General features: G+C 45.7%; 1 protein-coding gene across 1 annotated transcript in view; it reads left to right on the top strand.

Moving 5' to 3' along the window:
- Positions 1-192: 192 nt before the first annotated feature.
- Positions 193-9,876, top strand: part of FBXO15 (F-box protein 15) — a 36,847-nt gene continuing 27,163 nt past the window's right edge. The window contains exons 1-4 of the mRNA XM_006913764.3: positions 193-288; positions 2,844-2,948; positions 6,733-6,975; positions 7,522-7,731. Of these exons, the coding sequence (XP_006913826.2) occupies positions 2,890-2,948; positions 6,733-6,975; positions 7,522-7,731 (512 nt within the window). The 5' untranslated portion in view covers positions 193-288; positions 2,844-2,889. The remainder of the gene's footprint in view (positions 289-2,843; positions 2,949-6,732; positions 6,976-7,521; positions 7,732-9,876) is intronic.

The raw sequence follows: 9,876 nt of genomic DNA, 5'->3' as shown, positions 1-9,876 counted from the left end.
CCCTCCCTCCCTTCCTTCCTTCCTTCCTTCCTTCCTTCCTTCCTTCCGCCCTTCCGCCCTTCCTTCCTTTGCAGAGATGAGTTTCACAGTGAATTTATGAATCTTTTAAAATTTTGGAGCAGAATGGCCACTATAGCGTTCATTATACTAATTTGCATTTTCCATGTTTACTTTCAGAAAAGGGCCAGGAGACAATTTTGCTGCAGGCTGCACGACTCTGAAGCAGTCTGCCAGGCATGGAAGGAGCTGTGAGAGATCCTCGGCTCACTGCTCCGTGTCTCTGGACGGGTCAGTAGCGGGAGTCTTCTGCCGCTTTTCTGGGTGCTCTAGGGATGGAGTTATTAGAGAAAGTTATGATGCCGCATACACCAGGTTGCCATTTTGAGCTCTCTAAGAATAGAATTGTGTAGGAAGAATGTACAACGCAGAGAATTTGATGTGAGTCATCAGCCTGTCACCACCATCATTATTAGACTAGTTTTATGAAGCTAAAGTTCTAAAAGTGATAAGTAAATTTTTCCTTTTTTAAAAATGTTCTTCAAAATTATTCACTTTCCAGTTGATAAGGACCCTTGAAAAAGGAGAAAGAAGATTAAAGTGTCTTCTTCTAAAAGCTCAAGAGGTCTCTGAATTTCTTAGCTTTCAGTATTTTGGGGACCCATTTTGTCATGGCAAGATTCTATACTGTGACCTCACCAGCAAGATCTGTAGAATCTTTTCTTTTTTTAAATTACTCTTTGAAATTGATGCTGATGTGCCTATGGATCCATTCTGTACAAATACTGATGGGGCACTAGCTATGTGCTAAGCGCCGTGTACAGCCTTGAAAGCTTGGCGTTGTCTTAGACACTTTACAGTGGAGGAAGCGGGCTCATGTGGCCTACGGATTGCAAAATTCAGATTAAAACATAAGTTGCCTGATTTCAAGTTTTGGGCTTTTAGTACTATAACATAACTAGCTCAGCTAACAGTGTACATGCTGGTAGTGGGTTTTTAAAAAGAAATAAAATTAAAGGAAAAGAAATCTAATTAAGGGAACCATTTAAGCTATGCCACTCACTGGGATGGAAAAGCACTGGGGTCGGGACAGGAAGGAGGCACAGCGGCCTGGGACACCTGAACCAGGAGGCCCAAAGGACAGCGGCTATGCGAGCCTATGGGAGGCATCTGCGGCTGAGGGCTGGGCCGGATGTCTTGGGGAGTGGGCAGAGGCAAGAGCGACAGGGCTCAGGAGAGGCTCGGAGGGGCTGGGACATTTGGAACCAACCAAGGAGCCTGGGAAAACCAGTGAGGTCCAGGGAAGCAGGTGGGGTGGTGTGCGGCTGGAGAGATGGCTGCGAGGCTGCGGTTGGGTCTGCACTGCTGAGGGAGGGCGGGGAGGCTGGGGGCAGCCGCAGAGCTGGTCAGCCAAGCGGGGTGGGAATGGGCCGGACACTTACTTTTATATGTTTTTCGTCTGTCTTATTTCACACCAAAATGTGACAAACAGAAAGGAAGTGGGAAGCAAGGTCGTGGAGGCAGCAGGTGTAGACAGGCTTTGTTTTCTCTCGTTCTGTTTTCTTCCCTGGAAGCTTAGTAGTAGAGGGAGCAGAGAAATCGTCCTGTGGTGGTTGGAGGGAGATGGGGGATCAGGGTGAATGTCATTTTAGGGTGAGGATTTGGGGTGTGTTTTAGATGCTGATTTGAATGACACAGGAGAGGGAGGCAGGAATGGAAGGACGCTGGGGACCCAGAGCCCGGGGCCAGATAGGGACCTGGCATGGGGGATTGAGCTGTCTCACGGAACAGGGAGCAGAAAGCTGCAAGTGCAGGAACATCGCGGTGGATCCACGGTATGGGACGGGGACAAGGACCTTTTCCTACCTGACCTGTCACGCTACTGACCTGAAATGAACGCACAGATGACCTTCTGTTTCCTCAGGGAGGCATGTGGACCCGAAGCAGATTTTCGTGCTCTGACACCTCCCCTAGCCCACCCGATGCAGCATGGGATAATTAGAACCCAACAGGAAGTAACCCGGCCTGCCTGTGGGCATTGACTGCACTGGCTTCGAGGAAACTTTATGAAAAATAATTAAGAACATCTTTGATCTCAACTTCTGCCAGAAGTACATAGAGAGGACCCCCCAATCTTCTACAGCTTCCTCTTCATTGCTCCTTTTGCTTAAGGTTCATGAACCCCTTCCTGACTTCCTGTCATCACTAATGCTTTCTAGACACTTTCAGATTCTTACAGCATTTTGTAAAATTCTGAGATCGTAGAAATACATGGGAGACTGAAAATGAATCTCAGCATCATACTTATTTAGGCACATAAATGAAAAAGAAAAAGATACTTCAGAAAACCTTGCAGGGCTTGGTGTCTGCTTGAAGCCACAGGAAGAGAGAGTGGCATCAGTCAGGTGGAAAACGAGCTGATACTTCCTCTTCTACTTACAGTGTTTTTTGGTTTTTTGTTTTTTTTTGTTTTGAGAGAAGGTTCTATATTTTTCTTATTGATAGCTAAGAATGCATTCTGTCTCATTTCCGTTTATCTCATCAAATAGTAATACTTTCATTAGGGAGGCAGTGAAATCCTGCCTGTTTGATTCAGTGCGAGAACATGATTAAAATGCCAAGGAAGTTAGCTCTTTGTACCCTGTCTCTGTATTGGTTTGGGTTATGTCATGAGAATCCTAATAAGCAGAGCATGTCAGTCGCATAATTGAAGGTGAGGGTGCAGGTTGCCTTGTACAGGAAGGCTCTGTTTATCACCTTCCCTTTGGAGATGACCACCTGGTTATTTTCTGGGTTACTTGTAGATTAAACTCATCACTTTTCCGATTTCTCCCCTTCTCTCTCAGCTTGCCTTCAGAAATCTTGCTGAAGATACTGTCCTACCTGGATGCTATGACCCTGCTGTGCACTGGGTGTGTGAACAGGCGCTTTTATCATCTGGCCAATGACAAGTAAGGAGAAAACCGAACGTCTCTTTCTTGTTTTGATAGAAGTCGTGAAAACTAATGAGACCTTTTAACCATTTTTTTTTTAATTTAAAAAAATTTCAAGAGAATTTTTCGATATATAGTATGTCTGATGCATTAATTAGTTATATATCATTTTCAAAGATTTGAATTTGTATGTTTAAAGGAAGGAATATTCTTTTCATGAACTGAAAAAGATCCCACTTGTTATTGGTGTAGCTGTTGGAGAAGGTGGCTTTCGGTCTGTTGGCCAGGGGACTCGCTCTGTCCCTGAGAAGCAGGCAGGCTTACCCCCACGGGCTCAGGCAGCTCTGGGGGGCCCGCCCCTGGCTGAGCCTGGCCCTGTTTGCAGAGCGGGATGTGTGCAGACCCTGAAGAGAGAAGACGAGGGAGGGGGCTCTGTCGGGGGTCTGGGGAGCAGCCTGGCGCCTTGCTGGAGGGAGGCGTGAGGAGGGGAGAGATAGGCTGAGAGTCGCTGTCACACAGGCATTGCCTGGGTGGCAGGAAGCCACAGATGGGGGTCACACCACCCACCTGGGCCAGTCCGCAGCCACGAGAAAAGGGACGGAAGCTTTGTTCTCTGTTGTTGCTCGCATTTTTATCCACAACTCAGAATTTTATCTTCGGGGTGAGCTGGTGGGCGCCTCCTAACTTCTGGTGAAAATTTCGTAGCCTACAGCTAAACAACTTGGGTTTTAGGTCCCTCTCTCTTTCGGCACCAGAAGATCAGACAGGTGCCGATCCCACATGGAACCCACATATCAGCCGGGGAAGAGCTTGAGATGAGGGGGTGCAGATTGCGCTGGTGGTTTGATAGGTGAGGACATGGGGAGTGACAGAGAGAAGGCGCGGTGCTGGTTAATCTGGGAACGTAGTGGGCGGGAAACGTCGTCTGGTGCCTGGTGCGTTGGTTCTCAGATGCCTGTCCCCGGGGCGGCGGCGCCAGGACCAGCTGGGAAAGCGCAAAAATGTGCAGCCCTCGCCTGCCTTTCCGGAGACTTCTGTGCTCTGGAATCTGGGTTTCAGAATTTGTCCAAGTCAGGCTAGTGATCAGTCAAGTCTTAAAATCAGAAGGGGGTGTTAACCATTCTCTGGTTGGAAAGGGTGGTTTTTCTTTTAATTTGAAAAGATGTTTTTCTGTGGGGGAAAATATGTCTCTCCGTTTATGTCAGTAAATGCACACATCGAGTGAATCATGTTCTTAACAATAGTTCTGGAATGAATGTAGAGCAATTTTTATGTGTCTCTTAGTGTTTTGGAGTGTTCTTTAAGGCTAGAACTCAGCTTACTTAGATAAGCTGATAAATTCTAAATTCTCGGTTTCTTTAGGTATCACCTCTCTGGTCTCAACCTCAAGGCCTGTCCAGCGCAGGCACTGGGCCTCTCTGTGGACTTGGGCCAGAGCTCTGGTGGTTGTCCCTACACCCTTTTATTATTAAATGTGTGTCCGTCCCACTTTCTTGGAAGGTGTCTTTTAAAAATCTGAGGTTCTGATGGTTATCCTCATGTTTGTTTTCTTTTTCAAAGGATGACTCTTAATTGTATAAGTTGAATTGTGTTTTGAAGTGTCATAGTCTTCATTAAAAGGCTGTATTAACAACTGAATGGGGAAACGTGGTTTTGGAAATTAGTGGTATTTTCTAAGCATTGTTTCTGAAGAGAGGACAGGAGCACGTATTGTAGCCAGTCACACTGATGACTTCCGGGGGACGCATCTGAAGGGTGGGCATGTCTCTGGCACCCGTTCCATCTGTGGGCACTGCCTCCCTGCCGTGCGCTCAGCCCTCAGCATGAGCGCTGGGCTTTGTGGGGGGTGATGGAGGCGTGGACGGACTGGGTCTGCATCAGCAGGGGGGCTTTTTGTTTCCCAGCACTCTGGGAAGCACTGTTTACCAGAACATTAAATTGGCCCCATTTTCTGAACAAGTTATTTGAAGTATTCTGTGCCTGGCTGATAGATTAGATAAATAAGCTCTTGTCCTCAAATCTACCTTAGCTTTTTAATGGGAAGGAGCATTTGCGATCAAGAAATGAGTGTGTTTGGGTTTTGGAGGCTGCTAGAAGCATCTTAAACTTGACATTTGTATTTTGTAAATAATCAAGGGGAACAATCTACAGAGTGCTTCAATTCTGTAACATGTTCTCATTCTCTCCAGGCTGCACGTATGCTAAGTTAGGTAAGATACGTGTGTGAAAGTGGTTTGTCGTACGGATGTTGGGCGCGGGCGTCGTCACCGGAGATGGAGGATTCACGCGCCACTTGCCCTCTCCACGTGACGTGTACTCTGTATGTGAGTGTTAGGGCATGTACCAAGTAGTGTCAGATTTCTGAAATGAAAACATAGATACTTTAAGGCATAAAGCTAGGCGTGAAACAACTTCGTGGGATGAGAAGTTGCTCGAAAAAGCCATACTAGGACGAGCTGGCTGCGCATGGGTCTGTGGGGAAGTCCATGTAAGGCCTGCATCAAGGGGACCGGTTTCCCAGTGCCTCTGACAAGTGTCCCCTTTCTGCCGGGTTATCGCTGAGCGACTGAGACAGCCGTGACCTTCGAGGCTCTGTGGTGTCTCCTGCAGATCTACAGCTCAGCGTCTTCCTTACCTGTGGCCGAGGGTAACGTAGGGGAGGGGAGTCATTCGCCTTCTGTTCGATGCCTCTTGGCCATCGTCCATTTCGTCCCTTTCCGCACTGAATAGAATATGGAGACATAAATCAGCAGATAATTTATTTGTGTAAACCTCACCTCTCACATTAGGACATTGGTTTTAACCTCCGCCTCCGTTTTCCCCAAGAGCAGTTCACCTGTCTTGCATGGCTGGGAGAGAGGCGCCCTGGCTCAGCCTTGGCCCCAGCTGACTATGTTGCTCTTGTCACTTGCTGGGGCCTCTTACTGCAAAGTGAGAGGCCCTCAGACCCTGGGCCGGAACCGAATTTAAATTCCATCGTTGTGGCTCTGTTGTTTGGATAACCTATTCAATTTCTTTGAGTCTGTTTCTGTATTTATTGAAGAGTCATGAGCACTGGTTGAGGCTAGTGGGTGTAGTCCAGGTGCTACCACTTGCTCATTTTCACAGACCTGGGCAAGGTCACGTCACACCTGGGCCTTGGTTCCATCATCTGTTCAATGGGAACAGTAGTAGCAGCTCTCTCATCGATTTGTTGTAAGGATTGAAAAAAAATAATGCATACAAAGTGCTGAAATAATGCTTAATACACAGTGCTCAAAAAGTGGTAACTGTCATTGGTAGTTATTAATACAATTCATTTTTTTGCTGTAAGAAGTGTATGTTCATTGTTGAACTATTAAAATATAGAAAGCAAAAAGAACATATATATAGTTCAGTTACTGTTGATATTTCTCTATGTGTGTATCTACTCTCTGACCTTTTAAAAACATGAGTATATTCAAAATGACAAGACAGGAATCACACTTTATACACTTCTTGCTTTTTTTCTATACTAGATCTCCTATTCAGTTATTGAGGTAGGAAGTCACTGGTTTGGATGACTCCAATCACATGAGATCACTCCTTTTTACCTGACTCTGGGAGACAAGCCTTTCCTTTTAGTGTTCCTAGGGTTGATGAATCAAAACACTTACCTCAGACTGCAGTTCACCTAAATGCAAGAAGAACTGTGAATTTTCAGCTTGACTTACTCCTGGAATTAGACTATTGAAAGTTGTTGTGCCTCACCAAATTAATATGTTGCAACTATAGGTACATGACAAGGTCTCAGACAGTTTACTTATTTATTCTTTTCCCCCAGTTTTATTTGGATCAGAATCTACTCAACTGCTTTTTCGCCTAAAAGGTCTAATTGGAAAGTTAATTCAGTAGAGAAAACAGCTGAGCCTGTGAACTTGCTGTCGGTTGAGGATAAAGAAGCTGGATATTGGAAGAAAGAATATGTCACAAAGCAGATCGCCTCTGTAAAGGCAGCCCTCGCTCAGGTTCTCAAACCTGTCGACCCTTACACAGGCCTTCCAGTGAAGACCAAAGAGGCCCTCAGGTACGCACGTCTCCCTGGATGGGGGCCCAGTGGCTGCTTGAGTGCATTCAAATGTAGATCACCTTGAAAAGCAGGGTGGTGTAAGCTCAGACCGTTGTGTACCCAGGACGTACATGCGCTTGCTACCATGAGGGATTGTCTCTTGATATTTCTGTGTGTTTCTGCGCATGTAAAAAGTATATAGTATTTTCCTGTTCCATGTAAATGGTCTAAAGTGTTTGTGAAAAGCAGAAGTAGCCTCGTAATCTGCTCTGGTGGTGAGGCAAGGGCATTCAAGGCATTTCTCCCCCTGGGCGGACCCTTCGTCTTCGTGTGCATGGCCAGGACCAAGAACTTATAGATGTCAGTGTATGCTTGTCAGGGGAGGGGAAATGGTCTAGAGAGGGAGCTGTTGGTGACATGGAAACTTATGCTGGGCACGTTCTGGGAACTTTGACTTTGGTTTGAGGGAACTGGATGCTTTAGAGTTGGTCTGTGAAATAGAGGTTAGTTTTTCTCCCCCCGAGCAATGTAAACATTTTTAGCTTGCTTTTTTTTTTTCTCCAGAATATCTGGTCTAGGTTGGGTAATTATATTGAAAGAAAAAGGTGGAAAAGAATACATCATGGAGCATGTCGATCTCTCCATAAACGATTCATCAGTTACGATCGTGTGGTATGGCAAAAACTGGCCACGGCTCGCCACATTGTCAACCTTAGATTTGTGTGGTGTGACACCAGTTTTTATTGACCGGTCCAAAACCCCCACCAAAAACAGGTAAGTACTAATTTAGCAGAACCTTTGGATGAGAACATCTTATATGTAAATATTACTTGGCATTATTTTGTAATTTAAAAATACCACCAATGCATTCTAATTTGATTGTATCTTAAAGGCTTCTCTTTCATTCTGGATCCCTAGAGCATAAGAAAAGAATGGGCTCATCACATTTACGATCAGGTCTAAATTTAGGTTCCTTATAGCTTGGTTATCTGTATCAGTTAGGGAATGGTAGTCTAGTTAACAGAATTCCTTGGATAATTGATGGCTAACCTTTGGAGGTTTTTAGTTTTAACCTTTTTAACACAAAGATACATAAAACTTGTATTTTCCTTCTTTAGTAAATGGTATAATTATAGTTTAAACATTAGATCATAAATTCATAATTATTAGCAATTTTTATGTGCTTTTCTGTTGAACTTATTAGGGCCTATACAAGTAACTTACTCTTTCTGTGCCTCCATTTTCTTATCTGTGAAATGGAGAGAATGTGACAGTGTCGTGTTTAGCATGCACGGCCACTGTGAAGATCACGATTTCATTGTCAACTGCACAGATCAGATACATGTGCATTACACTGCTGGTGCTTATTAGTGCTCATCATTCTGTCTTGAGGTGGCTTTACACTGAGCCCATACTCATGAGGCTTGCGTCTTGCTTTTCCCAGCAAGTCTCTCATGCTCACTGTTCTCACCATTAGTCCTTTTCTGCTAAAAGCGGGAGTCTGGCATGCTTAGCATCCTGACCTGAGCGTGCCAAGTTCAGAGCTCCCGTCTCCAGTCTTGGCTTCCTGTCCTCGGCCAACTCCTTCCCTGTCTCAGTGTTCTTTGTCCTTAGGGTGCCACTTGCCTGTCATTGTTCTCATGGCCTTGTGGGCTGCAGTCCTCCCCGGCCCCCAGTTTTCTCCGCCAGCCCTTGCTGTGGAGGGTGTTAACGATCACCTACCTCAGGGCCTGCTGTCCCCATGTGGGGATGGCGTTCTTTCATGGTTTCCCTGGATACAGACACAGTTCTGCAACTTCATACCTGGGGCCTTGATTTTGGCTCCTCCTCCGCTGCTGGCCCTTCGAGGCGGCCTCCGTGGGCACTGGTCCAGTCGCCATGCTGTGAGTGCCGTGAAACCCAGGTTCTGTGTTCCGAAAATGCCCTTCGTGCGCTGATGAAATAGGTGGGAATCATTTCCCCTGATTACTGAGGATGTTCTGTTAGCACAGTTACTTTTTAAAATGCAACCTTTATGTGGATAAATCTCTGAAATTTCTTGTGCAATCATGCTGGACAGCAGATGTTTCTAATGTGGGCTCAGGTGGTCTGCACTATGAGACTGTGGGGAATGAGTTCACAACCCCTGTACTAGTGTGACTGAACAAGATACTTGGCATATCATGCAATACTATTTATAGTCTTAGACTGTTAACACCAATGAAAATGATCATGAAAGACTAATTTAGGTGGATAGTGTCGATCGTAAAGCTCAGTTAGAGATGCTGTGGTCCTGAAAATTGTCATCCAGGTCAAGAACACTAGATACAACTCAGTGACAGAAACGCTAGATTTCATTGGGAAAATTCATTTAGTGTAATTTATTTCCATTAAAACACAGTGGACTTCAGCCCGCATTTGGTCAACTGTGGCGAGCACACGCGGAAAGCGTTTTTCAAGTCGTTTTGTTCGGCACTTTTACTACGCGTTTGTAACCGAATGCTTTCATCACGCAGAAATACAGGGCTTGTGTGCATCTGCGTGACAGCAGAGGAGAGGCTTGGCCATTTGTATTTACATCTTTTTTTTTCCTCCATGAGAGTTTTTTCAAGGACACGGAAGCTGTATTTATGTCGTCTGCTGTTTGAATTTCCCTGTCACTTATACCCGTCTAGTCATACTCACTGGACTGTCTCCATTGTCCGTTTCTGGCTCGTACTTCAGGTACCGGAGGTGAACCCCTGGAAGCAGCATAGCCCCGCTCCTTAGGGAGTTCACCTGATGCCGAGCTATGCTGAGGGACCGCTGGGTTCTCTCCTCCCTTGTAGTTTCCTGAATTTTCTCTAGGCTCCTGGGAACGACTCACATCTGCCCGCCGTTACAACGCTCACTGTGTTTCTCTCCACTGATTTTAGGTCTTACGACGAGTGAGAGTGGAAT

The sequence above is a fragment of the Pteropus alecto genome, unplaced genomic scaffold, assembly GCF_000325575.1.
Source record: "Pteropus alecto unplaced genomic scaffold, ASM32557v1 scaffold14, whole genome shotgun sequence".
NCBI classification, from domain to species: Eukaryota; Metazoa; Chordata; class Mammalia; order Chiroptera; family Pteropodidae; genus Pteropus; species Pteropus alecto.
This window is presented reverse-complemented; position numbering and strand designations above follow the sequence as displayed.